The 21,962-nt window shown below is 34.8% G+C and overlaps 1 protein-coding gene across 1 annotated transcript; it reads left to right on the forward strand.

The window, feature by feature from the left end:
* Window positions 1-1,964: 1,964 nt before the first annotated feature.
* On the forward strand, window positions 1,965-10,647 carry LOC129976431 (uncharacterized). The gene is made up of 3 exons (XM_056089997.1): window positions 1,965-2,115; window positions 8,456-8,581; window positions 10,358-10,647. The coding sequence occupies exons 1-3, from the start codon at window positions 2,068-2,070 to the stop codon at window positions 10,493-10,495; spliced, it is 312 nt and encodes a 103-aa protein (XP_055945972.1). The 5' UTR covers window positions 1,965-2,067; the 3' UTR covers window positions 10,496-10,647.
* Window positions 10,648-21,962: the final 11,315 nt, after the last annotated feature.

The raw sequence follows: 21,962 nt of genomic DNA on the forward strand, positions 1-21,962 counted from the left end.
CTGTAAAAAGGGGTTGTGTAAGCGAGTGTGTGTGTGCTATCTTCATTTGAACCAGAAGTCAGACTTCTGCCCTCGGGTGCTGAGGGGTCTTTACCATCAGAAGCTACTGCGCAAACATTTGGCTTAAAATAGTCACACGACAAAAAAAATCTCCTGAAATCGTATCTAACAGGCTCTTTCGTAACTACTGTTCACCAATGGCACGCGAATAATAATCTCATTCATTAGTTACATGGTACGAAAGTTTCGAAGACATCTTTCTCTCTGGTTTTTACTTTCTCGTATTCGTAATATTGAGAACGTTTAGTAAACGTCAAAAAATTCAAACTCGAGATTTTTACGAATCTCCACGTTTCAAACCTCTCTGAGTTCGAAAAAATCAGTTTTGGGAAATGTCGTCTGCCTGTCTGTGACTAAGTGGACTTAAAAGCGCTTTCATCTGGACGAATGAAGTTCGGTATAAGGTCTTCATACCAAATTTATAGATTTCAATTAAATTTTAAGCACAATCCTATCAGAGGAAATCTATTTGTCCGGCTGTTCGAATATAATTTAACACGATAACTACAAAACTAAGAGAGCTAGATAGATGGAATTCGTTACACAGAATTAACATCTATAGTCTTGACCCTATTACATTTTGAGCGAAATGCAATAAGGGATTGATCGGATCGGTCTGTGCTTTCAAAAACACGTAAATGCGATCATCCAAAAACGCTATGACTTAAATATATCAAATTTTTTACGGAATTTTGTTATTACAAATGTAGTTATGTATTAAAATTTTATTTCAATCAGTTGGCAGAAACGTGTCTAAAACACAAATTCTATTTTTGAATGCTATTAAAGCCATTCCAGGGATTATTCGCCAAATAACTCGCCAAGGATGGCATGATAGATTCAGTAAAAATGATAAATTCACACCAAATATTAATATTTCGTAATTATTGTATACCAGTGCTATGCATGGTGCTCTCTGGGATGACACGTTTATTAGAGAGTGTGCGAGAAATTTGTGAGGAAACCATTCCTGCTAATTGAATATAGCTAAAACAGGCCCTCAGAAAGGGTGCATGGTCACAGTTGATAAAGCAGAAAAAAAAATTATATTCAAAATAAGTGAATAAAAATTCATTTGAAACATGCCGTGATATCATACAAGCAAATTCAATCGCTAAAATATCAGCGTTTATGTTTATGTTCGCTCAGACTAGTGCGAAGCCACTGCTAAGCAACCCCAAGGAAATATGCAAAATATACCAAAGCTTCCTCAGAGACTCCCTACGACTAACGAAGGGACGCCTTCATGGCCTAATGGCCAGATTGGTTTGGTTTGGTTTGATTATATTAACGTCCCGTTTGAAGCAACACAAGGGCTATTTTGGGACAGACCTCGCAATTTTGAACCGCGGTCAGATGACGAGGACGACACCTGAGTTGGCATCCCCCTCTCCACACAACACCACACCAGGGGGAGAACGTTTGGTCATGACGGATTTAACGTGCAACAGACCCCCTTACACGACGGTTCTTCGGTGGAATCGGGTCACGAACTTGAAACCCTCCGGTTCCGAAGTTGAGACCTTACCACCAGGCCACCGTGGCCCCTAGTGGCCAGATATTGGCTTCGAAGCAGAAAGATACGTTCAATACTCGATTTTGACATCGTGCGCAACATCCTCTAGTTTGTTTAATAAGGAAATTTGAAGTCCCAGCTCTGGTGTCATCCTCGTTATCTAATAGGGGTTCAAAATTACAAGATCTATCCCAAATGAACCTTACTGTTACCTTCAAACGAGACGTTAATACAACCATATTGCCTAACAAGGAGTAATCTATGTAACTACCCACTAGGCCATTTGAATCTCAGATAATTAAATAATCAAATTAGGTTGCCATGTATGGCAATGGCAATATTCTGGAAATAAATCCGATTTCATATAAGCGTGTTAGTCATACTTCATTCCATTCGATTCATTGAATTTCAATCATACTTTTATAATATAAACCAGCGCCAAAAATTCGACAATATTGCTTTTATTATATTTGTCTGATTTAGCGTCTGATATGTTGTCATTTCACAGAGAGTTAAGTTATCAAGAATACGAACCACAGGTGAGTTCTTGCTAATATTTTTACTTTTTTTTATAACTTGGAACCTAGAATTAGGGCCATAATTGGGCGAATACCAAACATTTAACAGTACTGAAATTGTTAGCCTGTGTGATGTATCTTTTCTCATGGCATATGTTATGCGTGTTTAATTTTATGCAATGTATGATTTATTTCTAATATCGGATTCAAATTAAGCTCCATTTCATATCAATCAAAAATCTTAACGTAAGTTGATTCATAAAGTATACAGTTTCAATGCACTTTAAATAATGAAAAAGGAGGGATATTATGTCGCCTGCAATATAATTGTATGGAGTTATTTTAATTTTTGTTGGAGACAGTCGCAGATGTTCTATGGGTGACTCCTTAGAAAGGGCCGTACACTTCCTTTCTGGATACTGTACAGAACAAATTTACCTTTAGAGGAATATCCCTCGTGTTGACCTATGAATTTGCGATTCTTTCTTCCCCAAAAGGGTACATTATGTTTGTGTACCTTCCCAGAGACGTGAAATGTTTCTTCGTCAGTTAAAACTAAGTGATCAGCAAAATCACTATTTTCAAGGCGCTTTTGTTTGTCAAAGTTATTCAGATTTTGTAACACGGCACTTTTTATGCAATCATTTTCAGATTTTTTTTATCAATTCTCTAGAAATCTGCACATGACGATTCACCCTGTGCTTTGATTTTTCTGGATCTCGTTAAATGATCACTTCTTGCGATACGATTAATGGCCCACGATGAACCTTTGCACAAACAGCCCGTAGTTTTGAATTTTTCATTCCATTGATAGATTTTCTAATTGGCACTTTGCCAAAATGTGATCTAAAAAATCATTGCATAGCAGTTGCGGATTCCGCTTCGCTACATTGAAGATTAAAAGTTTTTTCACTACACAAGCCACCATTTTGACTGACTAGTCACATGACACATATGCTATTGCCTATGTAACTTCTGTCGGAAGCTAGGCACAAACTTTAAGAGTACATCTACCTTACGATTCGCTAAGGCGGTTCTTGTCTCTGACTGTTACTGTCTTACAGCATCCGGAAGTATACTTTATGAATAGCCCTGTATTGTATCCAATATCGATTATATTTTCTCAATTTTAATTGAAAAAATGCAAGGAAACTTTATAAAGTTCTTATTAAAGTTCGTTTCCTTTTATGCTGTCATCGACTATAGTACTTTGTAGAACGTGCTGTGAAAGCAATAGGGAAGATAAAAGCTCCATTATTCTCTAAAAGTTCTGTTTATTCCCTTGGTTATTTGTAATACTAGATGCCTATAAATTTATAGACACAGAACAAAATAAAAAAATGATTCCGAATGCAATAATGTAAAAAAATAATTCAAAATACTGGCACTTCTTCGATGCTATATACTGCTAATAGATGGCGTTATATACGGCCAGTGTGGCTTTAATGAGATTTCCACTTAAAGTAATATCATGCGACTTTCAAAATGTAATGCCTTTTTCTTTTCACTTGGAGCTCTAAAAGATTGTTTGTCAAATAATTTTACTTGGTTTATATATATATGGCATCATATCACAACTTCAATTTTTATTGAAAGAATATCGGGAAAACTTGATAAACTTCTTAATTTTTTTTTGTCATTGATTGTAGAACGCTGCAGAACTTACGGTAAAATCAGTAGGAAAGTTAAAAGCTGCATTATGCTCGAATAAATAGTTCTAAACTTTTCTTCTTCCCTTGGGTGGCAGTAATACAGGGTGCCCGAATATTATTGGACGTACCACAACATTATATAAAAGAATAATTAGGAATAATGCCGTCTATTGGATGCTATAGATTACGAGCATGATTCGAATTATTTTAATTCCCCATCAATAGATGGCGCCCTGCATGGTCATTGTTGATTTAATGAGAAAATTTCACTTAAACATATCTTGCGATTTTTAAAAACCAAGCGATTTAATTTTATTTTCACTTGGATTATAAAAAAAATTGTGGTTTTCAAATACTTTTTACACGGTTTAAAGCTTCATACTACAGCTGTAATTCGATCTGTAACTCACAAACTCTTGCAAATGCAAAACGCTTTATCTAATAACTTATAAACACCCTCGGTGCCATTCATATGTGTATGGTAGTTGTAGCATTATATGTTTGTCATCTTGAGTTGAGATTAGGTGTAAGTGAATCATTAGTGCTTCACTAGATGACAGGGGATCCTTTAGTGCTGAATGTTGCCTCCTTTTAAAATTGTTATATGTAGATTTTCATTGAAATTTACAAATAGATCCTCATATATCATAATAATCAGATATGGCACCATGTCTCTTACTTTTGCTGGAGAACTCGCTTCGTATACATTCTTATCTGTACACTTCGTACGAAAAGTTTAAAGAAGCTTGTATTTTGCCTATAACTTTGTATATTAAGTATATATGTATTTCTTAAGTATATATGTATTTCTTAAGTATATATGTATTTCTTAAGTATATATGTATTTCTTAAGTATATATGTATTTCTTAAGTATATATGTATTTCTTAAGTATATATGTATTTCTTAAGTATATATGTATTTCTTAAGTATATATGTATTTCTTAAGTATATATGTATTTCTTAAGTATATATGTATTTCTTAAGTATATATGTATTTCTTAAGTATATATGTATTTCTTAAGTATATATGTATTTCTTAAGTATATATGTATTTCTTAAGTATATATGTATTTCTTAAGTATATATGTATTTCTTAAGTATATATGTATTTCTTAAGTATATATGTATTTCTTAAGTATATATGTATTTCTTAAGTATATATGTATTTCTTAAGTATATATGTATTTCTTAAGTATATATGTATTTCTTAAGTATATATGTATTTCTTAAGTATATATGTATTTCTTAAGTATATATGTATTTCTTAAGTATATATGTATTTCTTAAGTATATATGTATTTCTTAAGTATATATGTATTTCTTAAGTATATATGTATTTCTTAAGTATATATGTATTTCTTAAGTATATATGTATTTCTTAAGTATATATGTATTTCTTAAGTATATATGTATTTCTTAAGTATATATGTATTTCTTAAGTATATATGTATTTCTTAAGTATATATGTATTTCTTAAGTATATATGTATTTCTTAAGTATATATGTATTTCTTAAGTATATATGTATTTCTTAAGTATATATGTATTTCTTAAGTATATATGTATTTCTTAAGTATATATGTATTTCTTAAGTATATATGTATTTCTTAAGTATATATGTATTTCTTAAGTATATATGTATTTCTTAAGTATATATGTATTTCTTAAGTATATATGTATTTCTTAAGTATATATGTATTTCTTAAGTATATATGTATTTCTTAAGTATATATGTATTTCTTAAGTATATATGTATTTCTTAAGTATATATGTATTTCTTAAGTATATATGTATTTCTTAAGTATATATGTATTTCTTAAGTATATATGTATTTCTTAAGTATATATGTATTTCTTAAGTATATTAAGAAAAAGGAGTTCGAACGCGTATATCTAATGCCACTTTTTAAATCCCAGAATAGTTGTAATTATGTTTCCAAATTTTATAAACAAAGGCAGTTTTACGGAATTACGATATCGGTAATCGTGACGTCGATTTAGAACTAATAAATGCGTTGTGAGCAAAGGAAATCGGTCATTTGTTTTGCATTTTATCTCTTTGGCATAAGAATTTAACTTCCCATTAGAGAATACATCCATCCTATCTGGAAACTTATTTTTAAATTTCTGCAATAATATAAGCTCTCAGATTGAAGTGTTCATGAGTATTCTTTATATTAACCCTTTTGCACTCGGAAAAAATAATTCCATGTATAATTAACTCAATACAAATGTCTGTTTATTGTTCTGAGAAATATACATAATTGTTCTAAGTCGAATTTCTTTGAAAAATTAATCTCAAAATTAATCATTTTTTTCTACCATTCTGTAAGCGTTTTAACAATCAAAATTTTAAATTAATTAAAAGCCAAAATGATTCACCACTTGAATGGTGAGTGAGAGGTGCCATCAGAGTGCAAAGGGTTAAATTACTTAATACTTTCACTTAACTGCAGATTGAAAATTCGGTAATTCGATGCGCGTGTCGGACACGTCACTGTGTGCAAAGGGGTTAAAATGCCTGAATCTTCTTGGCTTTCTGATGAAGTAATACTCTGAATTTGAAATTTCTCATTAAGACTTTTAAAGAAATATTAACTTTTAAATCGTTCTAAAAGTATGATTTATTTTGTATTGGCTCGTAAGACGCCATATGAGCAAATCTCCATTGGGAAGACCTCATATGATGTATTCAAAGTGACAGACGGGTACAAAAAAGGTTTCAAGTTAGTAAATGTCTGTTCCTGAAATTGCTAGGCTTCCAGATTTCAAATGTCCAAAAAGACTGTTAATAAGATTGCGATGATTCACCCAAAAATGTTTCTCGGAATATGTTGTCAAATCAAGAAATTTGGCAAGAAATTGCAATGGGCATATGTCAATAAATGGATGGTTCTCATTTTCAGCTAGGAAAAAATGGAACCTGGATGAATCTTGCATAAAGAATTCTTATGATTTACCAAAAGAATTGGGACAGTTTGTAACATTTAAATAGAATGCGCAAGTTTTACTAGTCTCCGTTGTAAGCATCTTAATTCCAATAATTCTACCTGAAACGCGTCATCTAAACATTTTCTTGTATATTAAAGATGTTGGTATCATCCATGAAATTTAATTTTCTAGTTTTAATGCTTTCCTTCAACTTTTGACTAGTTTGAAAATGATCGGTTACTTTCTACAATGTTAAACTACCTTTAATCTTATTCGGAATATTTTAAGCTGTTTCGGCGCAGCATATTTTGTATCGAGATCTTGCGCCAAAAATCAAATCCAAAAGAATTGAACTCTTTCATTAGGCAAAGTGTTGGTAGGTCTGCGATGGCGTAGGCAGCTTTCGGTTGCAACTGTCGAGTTTGCTTGGCCTACAGAACAAAATTGCCTAAATTTGCCAACAGAATTTTCCTAAACATATAAAAATGCTAGAGAATAACCTTTTGTCATCTTTATAAAAAAAATAGAGTACGAAATTGGATATTAGCATAATACTCCCGCATATAATTCCAATGATACGACAAAATATTTAATTATGAAAAATGTTATTGTTCTTGAATGGTAATCGATGAGATTTGATCTAAACTCAATTAAAAATGTGTGGAGCATATACGAGATTATGAGAGCATAAACCCAATACATGAGAGCTATTGAAGGGGATATTTACTCAGAGCGCCTTGTAGATAGCTATTAAAAGAGCATAGTACAACTTGAAACCAAAGATATATCAACCCTTAATTATATCAATGGAAAAGCATGTATACGATATCGCACTGGAAAATTCAGACTTGAACAGTTAACATTGTTTTGAACACCATTTATTGAAATGTCATTCTATTAAGCTTTAGGATACTTGATATTTCAATTTTAGTTATATAATTGAAGTACAAATAGTTTTTACAAATGTCTCATTGAGTGCAATTCGCAAATGTCTTCAATATATTTGCAATTGGTGTATTCCTTAATATTTTGCTAAAGCATTTATTTTACTAGTCTATAAATTTTAAGACGGGTGCATATTTCTGCAATAAAATTGCTACGAATCGTGAAAAAGATTTGCAAATTGGAAAAATATTGCTAGATTTATTATAGTTGCAAGATGATATTTTGAATGAAATATATTGGTCATCAGATACTTTGTTAACTCGTATAATATTGGTCAAACTGATACTTTGTTGACTCGCATAATAATATTGGTCAAACTGATACTTTGTTGACGCGTATAATATTAGTCAAACTGATACTTTGTTTTCATAAAATTAATTATTTGATCGCAGTAATATAGAATTCTGTAATCTTTGAAAACATATGCTTGATATCTTTAGCACATTTAACGCCACGTCTATCATCCGTGTCCGACAGTTTACTTCCATTTCGTATTTCGTCAATCACTGGTGACTGATTTTGTAGTCTTCGCTCAATCCAAATCGGTTATTCTTGACTAGCAGTTTGATTTTTGGCAAGCTCCTTCAGTCGTTGTTTATCGATAGATTTAAAAATATTCTCTTGATAAATTGGTGATTATAAAATTAATGCATGCAGTTTCATCGGAACTTTACATAAAACATTTTTGCTCGTCAGCATATCACATTGACGAATTGGACTAAAATTTCGCCAAGATAGGCTTCGAGATTAAAGTTGGCACTTTAACCTCGAAGCCTATCTTGGCTGAATAATGGAAGGTTGTACTGTATAATGAAAAATAATTTATTTTGCAGGAGAACGCTGACTGTAGAAAAGGAAAATGGGTCACAGCCCTTATAATAGGTGGAGGAGTCATGGCAGTCTCTCTAATAACATTTGGTCAGGGATACATTATCATGGGTACAATATTCCTTTCAATGGTTGGTATTGTGATAAATTTCTTTTTTTTTTCTCTATGCAATTAATCTCATTATAATGAAATTTTTGATTTTCGTATACTAAAAGAATGCTGGATTCCAAACAATGAAAGACTTCCTTCCCCCGCCTAAAGGCTCTCGAAAATGCATAATTTTTGGTAATATCTCCGTCAGAAGACAAGACGAGATAAGGGTTATTCCCAGAAATCTCTGTAGTGTCACAGAATGCACAAGGGATATCAACAACGACCATAATTGTGAACGAAATCGGAAAAAATATAATAAAACGGAAATGAAAGTATTGTTAATTTATTACTTCTTAACATGATTGTTATTCATGTTGAGAATAAGAGCTGAATCGATCTGAAAATTCCCGTCTCATAAAACTGTATCCACCAATATAAAGTAGTCATCATACTCAAATTTCTGGCCACCGACAGACCCCTTCACGAGTCCAAACAAATGAAAATCTGAGGGTGCCAAGTCTGGTGGTGCTCCAAAACTTCCCAATACTTGCCATTTTCCCATGTTACGTAAAACTACAAGTCTTCCGCCAACAGTGTTCTGGTAGGCCAAGATTTAAACTGATATTACGTTGGAACAAATGCTTCGGCATGAAATGTAGGTATGTCGCAAGGTAGTAATTGGTAATGCACTGAAGCCATTCCGGGAGGACATTTTGCTGAAACCAAAGCACGTTGCTCTGTCTAGGCTTTAGAGTACCAATTGCGGCGCTGAGATAATTACCAAGGATTCCTGTCATTTTGTCACTAAACCTCTTGGAATTCCCACGGTACACTGCCAGGGGAATTATCAATCTCCCATCTATGTATTAATCATACCTTCCGAATTCAGGCTAGACATGCGTTTTTCCCAATTTTCAAAAATTACGGTGGCCTGATTGTAAGATTTCAGCTTTGTGACTGTAAGGTTTCAGATTCAAGACCCGATTCACCGAAGGACCATCGTATAAACGTGTCTGGCGCAAGTTAAATCCATCGATTCCAAAAGCCTTGTCACTAGTATCGTGTGGAAGTTTGGGGAGGAGGTGACAGTTCAAATGTCGTTCTGATCATCAAAATTACGAAGTAGGTCCCAAAATAACTAGTGTTGATTGAAAATGTGAAGTTAATGTAACTAAGCTTTGCATAATTTGTTGCATAATTTCCATTAAATATTGTTCCTCTTGCTTATATATGAACCTTCTGTTTGTCAGACCATTAACCGAGTACCCTTACACATTTTTAATTTTACCGTCCATAAGTCACCTTCATAGTTTTATTTTGTATATCAAATTTGCAAATCAATTTAATCGAGGTTCATTCTCGATTCCTTGAACTTGTGGACCGCAGTGGCATGGTGATAAGGTCTGAGCTTTGGAACTGGAGGATTTCAGGTTCGAGATCAAATTCCAAAGAACCATCGTGTAAACGGGTCTAGTGCTGTCTGGACCCAACATCCTCCCGCTGATGCGGAATAAAAGTTTATAGAGGGCGGGGTTCAGCTTGGGCATCGTCTTCATCTGACCGCGGTTTAAAATTACAGGTTCCGTCCCAAAGTAGCCTTCACTTATTTGGCGCAGCATAGCCAAATGTGGCTATTGCGCTAAAAATACCAAACCAACCAACACAAATTAGCCCGAGTGTTGCTTTAAAACGGGACGTTAATTTAACTAAACAATTCAATGAATTTCAGATGTCTTTTTCATTCTTTCTGTGGTACTTAGAATGATTTGGCCAAAAATTTTCAATCATTGAAATTCTTATCGCTTTTGTGCAGGTTCCTTTCGCCTTCGGCTTGTATTGGCTGTCGAAGAAATGCAGATCGGACGAGCCCGGGTGTCTTAATTTCTTGAGGAGAATATTCTGTTGCACTAACCATGAATCGCCAGAGCTGCTACGTCATCAAGAGAACTAGAATTCAACTTGACAATCATTTTTTGAATGCCACTCATTGGCGAAAATTTCAGCTTTTAACTGAATTTATTGACTGTTTTATTGTTAAATACGATTTTGTATTGACTTGAACATTTTTAATAAATGAATAAAATATTTTTAAATGTTCCTTTTGTAGCTTTTTAGGTCTTATTTTTATATGTAAAATCTTTTTTTACTCATTTTTGTGTTTGATAGTGAAACATCGATTCTTAGAATGCATATAAGAACAGGAATTTAAAAAAAAAATCTTTAATCAAAAAGCCATGCTCTGATACGAGTCTTGCTTGAAAATAAAGGTCACGGATTTATAATTCACTTGTACCGAAATTCCGAAACGTATGCTATCTCTGGCCCACTTTACACAGCAGAAAACTGGACACCACTTTAGATTCAGGATTGGGCATACTAGATTCATCCATCGGCGTTTGTTGATGGGAAGCCAACGCCATTTTGCTGAACTTGTAAGTCTTGTCTGCTTTACGGATTCTTGTAAAATGTAAAGCATTTTCTTTATAGCGCCTTGCATTTTTTCAGAAATCTCACCCTGATTTAGGTGCATTGCTTTACAAAACTCCGCATGTTAACTTTTAAAAAAATTGGTTTTTATAGTCAAATATAGAAAACATTAGTCGCACTTTTTGTACCGTCTTTATCTTGCATGATTGTTGCACTTTTTTCCCATGACTGGTACATCTTCATACTTTTAGACAAATTTCAAAGTCATCCAATGCTTTAATTTTATTATAAATATTTTAGGAGTGACGTAGATTAGCCAAGTGTTTTTATGCCATAAAACAAACTCCATAATGCAGGCAGGCCGGCAGGCAGATTAAATTCATCAAGATTACAAGTCCTCTTGGAGGTTCTTCAAACAAACTTCGATTTTTTTGACATTTAACAAGTCAACCCAAGTTAACTGACTTCAACCTATAGTTTTAATCGTACATATTAAGATTTCGGATACAAGATTTATGGTAAAAGGCACTCTCGATGCAGTTTGTGAACAGGAAAGTATAATAGTTAAGTGGGAAAACTGTACCAATAGACTTGTATAAATTGAAGTCGTTAAAATTCTATTCCCAACTAGAAATATCTGATAATCCTTCTCATACAATTGCTCCCAAAACAAAGGATGTGCCACTCGTGTCAAAAATAGCTCCATAAAATACTCTTTAACCCTTTTGCCATCCTCTTCTGTCTGCAAAACTTTATTTTTCCTGTTTTCCACCGCATTAGAAAAAACAAACTCAAACAAATAAACATTTACAAAGCAATTAAGGTGTATGTACACACTTGAAACTTCGAAAATCGTTCAAAATATCGAATATTTTTTTATTGCTTAATGTTTTCTGATTCTTTAGCTTTCAAACGATACCAAGATGTTGCCAATATTCCAAATATTTCTCGAGTTATAATTATTTTTCTTGAGGTGTTTTCATTGAAAACTCTAGTTACGCTTTTTTTGAAACTCATTTTATGAATGATATTTTTCCACTATGTTGCTTCATTCAAACAATCATAACTCAATAAGAAATGAACCAAGTACAGTTATTTATATATCAAAATAATCTGTATGAAACAGCGGATGTTTTGTGCTCCAATCAAATTTATATTTATAGAAATAAATTTTTAATAGCTGTTTAAAAGTTAAAATGACAGAAAAAATGTCTTTTTCTATTCAACGTTGATGAAAAAATTGTACAACAAAAACTATATATTTTTATAACTTGATTGAAGCAGACAACATGAAGACTAATATTAGGCATAATTTCCAACTAGAATTGTCTCTGTACAAATTAGAATTTAAGATATCATGTTTCAAAAAATAGGCTAATTAGCTCATTAAATATTTAATTAATTAATAATTAGTGTAATATGGTTGTTTCTCACTGAAATGAGTTTAAACATATATTAATAATCTACTGTGAAAAAAACTGGATTTTTAAAGTTAAAATTTTTTAAAAAATTTCAAGTGTGTACGTACACTTTAAATGTTTAAAAGTTTTAATGTAGAAGAACACTTGAAGTGCGTTACAACCGCTCTATGGAAATTTCACTTAAACGTGCTACGGACGACGAAGAGGTTCAAGAATGTACGAGGGTCGTTCTATAAAGAATAATTTTTTAAAGGAAAATTTTAAAAAAACCAAGAGAATTTAATATCGCATATGTAGTGGAAAACTTAAGACGTTACGCGTTTAGCTATTTTGACGTCGTGTCTACATTCCTGGCACGGTATGAGTTGCTTCACTTTCATCCCAGCCATAATGGATGAGAGCACCAATGTTTTTTATAAAATCGTAAATTGAGATCTATGCGATCTTTACTACAGGAAGTTAGTCAGTAGTTTATTTCCGATAACATCACTATAAAATGTTAAGAGTGGAAAGATACTTTCAAAGGAAGGTGGATCCTTCACTTTTGTCACTGCTTTAAGAGAAGTGAACATCAACATTCATAGTGTGATAGTAAGGAAAGATTGTTGAATTGTATTAATGGACCTAGCTTGAGTATTTCAGTGTTCTCCTCGCCCATTGCTCTCTGAACACATGACGCGTGTTTGTGCGCGACATGTTCTTAAAATTCATATCGTCAAATTTCAAAAATCTTCACTTGCCATTTGTGTTCAACCTCCTTTTAGGCTTTATTTATCACCATGCGATTTCTTTTTTTCCGAATAAGAAAATATATTCTGCAATAATTTTTCATCATCAGACATGGTGGTAAAACCTACGGATTCGATTTTGAAAATGTATGTTTGAAGACTAGATGAAAAGGCGAGACAAATGCATTGCATGTAGTAATTGGGTCTACTTTGCGAAAGATCGTCAAATTTTAGAGGATAAAATAAAATAAAATAAGATATTTTGGTGGACATTTTTTTGTCGGCTGACCGAAACCAATACTTAATATAGAACTACAGTTGTAGTCCCGAAATCGCACGCCGAATTTCCTAGATTTAAAGAATTGCGTTTACACGAATGCGAAATTATAGACCCACAAAGGTAAGTCATCCGACTCTCCGACCTGCCACGAAGGCACACGGATTTAAATCATAAAGCTGAATGACCAGATTGCCGCAACAGCAACACTTAAGGGAACTGTGGTTGAGTCCTAAGGGCCATCACCGGCCACGGTACAACCCTCCCCGGAGGAAGTACATCCCGTCATCGATGGGAGGAGTCAGAACCCCCAACTATTTGTGTGTCCTCCAGGGTGACGAGATCCAACCACCATGCCGGAAGCATCTCATCCTCATTTCGAGATCCCCCCCCCGGGAACTAGACCCACAAAGGTAAAAAAATCCGGCGGTTTTGTTTCAGAATTTAATTAAATTTATATACCAAATTTTATCCACAAGAATTACCGAGTTCACTTTACTCGAACAGTCAGGCAGACAAACTTCCTAAGAAGAAATTCCGTTCAAAATTTGATAAAATTTCACAAATTTGGTCGTAATTTCATATGCCAAATTTCAGCCATCTAGCACAAAGCTTTTTTGAATTATAGTATTTACAGATAGATATAATGCCAAAAATATGTTTTTGGGATTCCGGGAAGGTTGAAGCCTTGAAATTAGCCAAAAGCTAGAGTTCGAATTTTTTGGCCTTTGTAATACTTTGTGTACGATTAAGTAAAAAAGAACACTAAAAAACTGTGCTAAACAAAGAATCAGCAAATATAATTCCTCAAGTAATACAAAATCTTATTTATTTAGTGCCAGCAATTTAGGAGCTATTTTGGAGACAAAAGGATTTATAATATTATATGTTTAAAAATATTAATTAATTTTTATCTTTGTCATCAAGGTTGACAAACTTCAAGCAATTGTAGTGAAAAGCTTATAAGCCAGTTAAAAGCTACGCTACCCTAGCAATTGCTTTTGTATCGTAGTCATGTTACTGGGCTGCCAACACAAGATCCCAGGTTCTATCCTCACTCATATCAATCCGCTACATTGGTGACCCGGACGTGATCCTTCAACCTTCGTACATCTGTTGTGGCGCCATCTACCCGCAACCAAAGTCGTCAGATTCACTTGACGTAACAACACAAAAAGACCACAGCAACCCAAAGTCGTCAGATTCACTTGATGCAGCAACAGCAACCACTGACCCACACACGATCTCCATAACGCTTGGCGCTACTCAAATGGGTACAGGCGCATTCGAATCAACAGCTAAATACATCACCACTCAACAGCCATATCGTTCGTCTCACCTCTGACTCACTGGAGGGAAGAGTCTGTAGTGAAAAGCTTATAAGCCAGTTAACAGCTGCGCTACCCGGGCAATTGCTTTTGTATCGTGGTCATGTTACTGCGCTGCGAAGCACAAGGTCCCAGGTTCTATCCTCGCTCATATCAATTCGCCACACAATTTTCAGATTAAGAAATTTATAACTTCAAGATAAAGTTCATGCCAATAAGATATTTAATTATTTTTATTTTGTTGTTATTTTCATTAATATTTTGTGTTTCTTAATTTTTGTCTTGTTATTCCTTCATTTCGTATTTTTAAACTTGAATTTAATAAATTTGTATACCTTTGAAAAAAAGAGAGAGGTGTATTATCAATACTTTTCGGCACAAATATATATACTCGTATTTTCTGAGTGGTATATTCGTTCAAATGTTGCATTTATACAGGCAGATTATGATTGTTCTAACAAAATAATGCATTTTCTCTCATATCGGTTGGATTCATTATCAATTACATAGAAACAATTCTGGCTCAGTTTTCGTTCTCATTATCTGACCAAGTTTGAAATTTAGAATTTATTAAATTGTCCTAAAATACACTTTCGATTGGCGTATTCTAGATTGGCAGTGTCTCTACGGATTATAGAATTATGAAATGTGAAGTTTTAACATACCAAGATTGGATTAAAAATGGCTGGTCAGGTGTCGATTCTATGCTTTCATTCATAACTAATATGTAAGAGGTCATTCGTTGATAAAATTTCCATAGCCAATTCTTAAAGTCTATTAAACTTGGCTTCTATATGGTTCTGAGTTCTAATGTCTGCCCTGCCTACTACTAAATAATGATTTATTCATAAACAAAATGTCTGAGACTCACTGAGACGAAGTATGTCATATTTCCATTTGATCCATCAAGTTTAGAAACAATAAGTTTCGTTTGATCAATACCTGGTGTTCTCTTGACATAAATGCATTACAAAAATCTATTTAACAGGCAGTATATCGAGCTAAAGGAAATCCATTGGAGCATTAAAAAAGAATTCATAATTCATTTTATAGTACTTATATGTAATTGACTTGTCAATAATAATTCGACCTAAGAAAATGAAAAAAGAATGCAGAAAACATAAATAAATAACTTTTGAGAAAAAACAATAATTTCATAAATATTTGAAATATATCACTAATGATATTGCAGAACTAGTTTAACGTTTTAATGAGAAGAAGAAAAAAATTAGAATTGAGAGAATATTTTCGATTATAAACATCATATCAATATGACGGAAACTATTGTAGTTTTGAACCATAGGTTAGATGAAAAGGATCATTTTGATTAATGCCATTTTTCAGCCCTTTCTCACTATATCTCATATTTCGCAGATCTCAGATTGCAGTGTTGGATCGTAGGTTAGATGAACAGGATCATTTTGATGAATGCCATTTTTCAGCCCTTTTTCACTATGTCTCACATTTCGCGGATCTCAGATTGCAGTTTTAGATCGTAGGTTAGATGAATAGGATTATTTTGATCAATACCATTTTTCAGCCCTTTCTCACTGTATCTCACATTTCGCGGATCTCAGATTGCAGTTTTGGATCGTAGATTAGATGAACAGGATCATTTTGATCAATACCATTTTTCAGCCCTTTCTCACTGTATCTCACATTTCGCGGATCTCAGATTGCAGTTTTGGATCGTAGATTAGATGAACAGGATCATTTTGATCAATACCATTTTTCAGCCCTTTCTCACTGTATCTCACATTTCGCGGATCTCAGATTGCAGTTTTGGATCGTAAATTAGATGAACAGGATCATTTTGATCAATACCATTTTTCAGCCCTTTCTCACTGTATCTCACATTTCGCGGATCTCAGATTGCAGTTTTGGATCGTAGATTAGATGAACAGGATCATTTTGATCAATACCCTTTTTCAGCCCTTTCTCACTGTATCTCACATTTCGCGGATCTCAGATTGCAGTTTTGGATCGTAGATTAGATGAACAGGATCATTTTGATCAATACCATTTTTCAGCCCTTTCTCACTGTATCTCACATTTCGCGGATCTCAGATTGCAGTTTTGGATCGTAGATTAGATGAACAGGGTCATTTTGATCAATACCATTTTTCAGCCCTTTCTCACTGTATCTCACATTTCGCGGATCTCAGATTGCAGTTTTGGATCGTAGATTAGATGAACAGGATCATTTTGATCAATACCATTTTTCAGCCCTTTCTCACTGTATCTCACATTTCGCGGATCTCAGATTGCAGTTTTGGATCGTAGATTAGATGAACAGGATCATTTTGATCAATACCATTTTTCAGCCCTTTCTCACTGTATCTCACATTTCGCGGATCTCAGATTGCAGTTTTGGATCGTAGATTAGATGAACAGGATCATTTTGATCAATACCATTTTTCAGCCCTTTCTCACTGTATCTCACATTTCGCGGATCTCAGATTGCAGTTTTGGATCGTAGATTAGATGAACAGGATCATTTTGATCAATACCATTTTTCAGCCCTTTCTCACTGTATCTCACATTTCGCGGATCTCAGATTGCAGTTTTGGATCGTAGATTAGATGAACAGGATCATTTTGATCAATACCATTTTTCAGCCCTTTCTCACTGTATCTCACATTTCGCGGATCTCAGATTGCAGTTTTGGATCGTAGATTAGATGAACAGGATCATTTTGATCAATACCATTTTTCAGCCCTTTCTCACTGTATCTCACATTTCGCGGATCTCAGATTGCAGTTTTGGATCGTAGATTAGATGAACAGGATCATTTTGATCAATACCATTTTTCAGCCCTTTCTCACTGTATCTCACATTTCGCGGATCTCAGATTGCAGTTTTGGATCGTAAATTAGATGAACAGGATCATTTTGATCAATACCATTTTTCAGCCCTTTCTCACTGTATCTCACATTTCGCGGATCTCAGATTGCAGTTTTGGATCGTAGATTAGATGAACAGGATCATTTTGATCAATACCCTTTTTCAGCCCTTTCTCACTGTATCTCACATTTCGCGGATCTCAGATTGCAGTTTTGGATCGTAGATTAGATGAACAGGATCATTTTGATCAATACCATTTTTCAGCCCTTTCTCACTGTATCTCACATTTCGCGGATCTCAGATTGCAGTTTTGGATCGTAGATTAGATGAACAGGGTCATTTTGATCAATACCATTTTTCAGCCCTTTCTCACTGTATCTCACATTTCGCGGATCTCAGATTGCAGTTTTGGATCGTAGATTAGATGAACAGGATCATTTTGATCAATACCATTTTTCAGCCCTTTCTCACTGTATCTCACATTTCGCGGATCTCAGATTGCAGTTTTGGATCGTAGATTAGATGAACAGGATCATTTTGATCAATACCATTTTTCAGCCCTTTCTCACTGTATCTCACATTTCGCGGATCTCAGATTGCAGTTTTGGATCGTAGGTTAGATGAACAGGATCATTTTGATCAATACCATTTTTCAGCCCTTTCTCACTGTATCTCACATTTCGCGGATCTCAGATTGCAGTATTGGATCGTAGATTAGATGAAGAGGATCATCTTGATCAATACCATTTTTCAGCCCTTTCTCACTGTATCTCACATTTCGCGGATCTCAGATTGCAGTTTTGGATCGTAGGTTAAATGAACAGGATCATTTTGATCAATACCATTTTTCAGCCCTTTCTCACTGTATCTCACATTTCGCGGATCTCAGATTGCAGTATTGGATCGTAGATTAGATGAAGAGGATCATCTTGATCAATACCATTTTTCAGCCTTTTCTCACTGTATCTCACATTTCGCGGATCTCAGATTGCAGTTTTGGATCGTAGATTAGATGAACAGGATCATTTTGATCAATACCATTTTTCAGCCCTTTCTCACTGTATCTCACATTCGCGGATCTCAGATTGCAGTTTTGGATCGTAGATTAGATGAACAGGATCATTTTGATCAATACCATTTTTCAGCCCTTTCTCACTGTAGCTCACATTTCGCGGATCTCAGATTGCAGTTTTGGATCGTAGATTAGATGAACAGGATCATTTTGATCAATACCATTTTTCAGCCCTTTCTCTCACTGTATCTCACATTTCGCGGATCTCAGATTGCAGTTTTGGATCGTAGATTAGATGAACAGGATCATTTTGATCAATACCATTTTTCAGCCCTTTCTCACTGTATCTCACATTTCGCGGATCTCAGATTGCAGTTTTGGATCGTAGATTAGATGAACAGGATCATTTTGATCAATACCATTTTTCAGCCCTTTCTCACTGTATCTCACATTTCGCGGATCTCAGATTGCAGTTTTGGATCGTAGGTTAGATGAACAGGATCATTTTGATCAATACCATTTTTCAGCCCTTTCTCACTGTATCTCACATTTCGCGGATCTCAGATTGCAGTATTGGATCGTAGATTAGATGAAGAGGATCATCTTGATCAATACCATTTTTCAGCCCTTTCTCACTGTATCTCACATTTCGCGGATCTCAGATTGCAGTTTTGGATCGTAGATTAGATGAACAGGATCATTTGATCAATAACCATTTTTCAGCCCTTTCTCACTGTATCTCACATTTCGCGGATCTCAGATTGCAGTTTTGGATCGTAGATTAGATGAACAGGATCATTTTGATCAATACCATTTTTCAGCCCTTTCTCACTGTATCTCACATTTCGCGGATCTCAGATTGCAGTTTTGGATCGTAGATTAGATGAACAGGATCATTCTTGATCAATACCATTTTTCAGCCCTTTCTCACTGTATCTCACATTTCGCGGATCTCAGATTGCAGTTTTGGATCGTAGATTAGATGAACAGGATCATTTTGATCAATACCATTTTTCAGCCCTTTCTCACTGTATCTCACATTTCGCGGATCATCAGATTGCAGTTTTGGATCGTAGATTAGATGAACAGGATCATTTGATCAATACCATTTTTCAGCCCGTTTCTCACTGTATCTCACATTTCGCGGATCTCAGATTGCAGTTTTGGATCGTAGATTAGATGAACAGGATCATTTTGATCAATACCATTTTTCAGCCCTTTCTCACTGTATCTCACATTTCGCGGATCTCAGATTGCAGTTTTGGATCGTAGATTAGATGAACAGGATCATTTTGATCAATACCATTTTTCAGCCCCTTTCTCACTGTATCTCACATTTCGCGGATCTCAGATTGCAGTTTTGGATCGTAAATTAGATGAACAGGATCATTTTTGATCAATACCATTTTTCAGCCCTTGTCTCACTGTATCTCACATTTCGCGGATCTCAGATTGCAGTTTTGGATCGTAGATTAGATGAACAGGATCCATTTTGATCAATACCATTTTTCAGCCCTTTCTCACTGTATCTCACATTTCGCGGATCTCAGATTGCAGTTTTGGATCGTAGATTAGATGAACAGGATCATTTTGATCAATACCATTTTTCAGCCCTTTCTCACTGTATCTCACATTTCGCGGATCTCAGATTGCAGTTTTGGATCGTAGATTAGATGAACAGGGTCATTTTGATCAATACCATTTTCAGCCCTTTCTCACTGTATCTCACATTTCGCGGATCTCAGATTGCAGTTTTGGATCGTAGATTAGATGAACAGGATCATTTTGATCAATACCATTTTTCAGCCCTTTCTCACTGTATCTCACATTTCGCGGATCTCAGATTGCAGTTTTGGATCGTAGATTAGATGAACAGGATCATTTTGATCAATACCATTTTTCAGCCCTTTCTCACTGTATCTCACATTTCGCGGATCTCAGATTGCAGTTTTGGATCGTAGATTAGATGAACGAGGATCATTTGATCAATACCATTTTTCAGCCCTTTCTCACTGTATCTCACATTTCGCGGATCTCAGATTGCAGTTTTGGATCGTAGGTTAGATGAACAGGATCATTTTGATCAATACCATTTTCAGCCCTTTCTCACTGTATCTCACATTTCGCGGATCTCAGATTGCAGTATTGGATCGTAGATTAGATGAAGAGGATCATCTTGATCAATACCATTTTTCAGCCCTTTCTCACTGTATCTCACATTTCGCGGATCTCAGATTGCAGTTTTGGATCGTAGATTAGATGAACAGGATCATTTTGATCAATACCATTTTTCAGCCCTTTCTCACTGTATCTCACATTTCGCGGATCTCAGATTGCAGTTTTGGATCGTAGATTAGATGAACAGGATCATTTTGATCAATACCATTTTTCAGCCCTTTCTCACTGTATCTCACATTTCGCGGATCTCAGATTGCAGTTTTGGATCGTAGATTAGATGAACAGGATCATTTTGATCAATACCATTTTTCAGCCCTTTCTCACTGTATCTCACATTTCGCGGATCTCAGATTGCAGTTTTGGATCGTAATTAGATGAACAGGATCATTTTGATCAATACCATTTTTCAGCCCTTTCTCACTGTATCTCACATTTCGCGGATCTCAGATTGCAGTTTTGGATCGTAGATTAGATGAACAGGATCATTTTGATCAATACCATTTTTCAGCCCTTTCTCACTGTATCTCACATTTCGCGGATCTCAGATTGCAGTTTTGGATCGTAGATTAGATGAACAGGATCATTTTGATCAATACCATTTTTCAGCCCTTTCTCACTGTATCTCACATTTCGCGGATCTCAGATTGCAGTTTTGGATCGTAGATTAGATGAACAGGGATCATTTTGATCAATACCATTTTTCAGCCCTTTCTCACTGTATCTCACATTTCGCGGATCTCAGATTGCAGTTTTGGATCGTAGATTAGATGAACAGGATCATTTTGATCAATACCATTTTTCAGCCCTTTCTCACTGTATCTCACATTTCGCGGATCTCAGATTGCAGTTTTGGATCGTAGATTAGATGAACAGGATCATTTTGATCAATACCATTTTTCAGCCCTTTCTCACTGTATCTCACATTTCGCGGATCTCAGATTGCAGTTTTGGATCGTAGGTTAGATGAACAGGATCAATTTTGATCAATACCATTTTTCAGCCCTTTCTCACTGTATCTCACATTTCGCGGATCTCAGATTGCAGTATTGGATCGTAGATTAGATTGAAGCAGGATCATCTTGATCAAATACCATTTTTCAGCCCTTTCTCACTGTATCTCACATTTCGCGGATCTCAGATTGCAGTTTTGGATCGTAGTTAGAATGAACAGGATCATTTTGATCAATACCATTTTTCAGCCCT

This window comes from Argiope bruennichi, chromosome 7 (assembly GCF_947563725.1).
Source record: "Argiope bruennichi chromosome 7, qqArgBrue1.1, whole genome shotgun sequence".
Taxonomy (NCBI): Eukaryota; Metazoa; Arthropoda; class Arachnida; order Araneae; family Araneidae; genus Argiope; species Argiope bruennichi.

Bases quoted from the DNA above. Each gene is read 5' to 3' on its own strand.
- LOC129976431 (XM_056089997.1), top strand. From the start codon at position 2,068: ATGTTGTCATTTCACAGAGAGTTAAGTTATCAAGAATACGAACCACAG. The intron at 2,116-8,455 runs GTGAGTTCTTGC...TTTATTTTGCAG, and splicing joins ATCAAGAATACGAACCACAG to GAGAACGCTGACTGTAGAAA. The intron at 8,582-10,357 runs GTTGGTATTGTG...GCTTTTGTGCAG, and splicing joins GTACAATATTCCTTTCAATG to GTTCCTTTCGCCTTCGGCTT.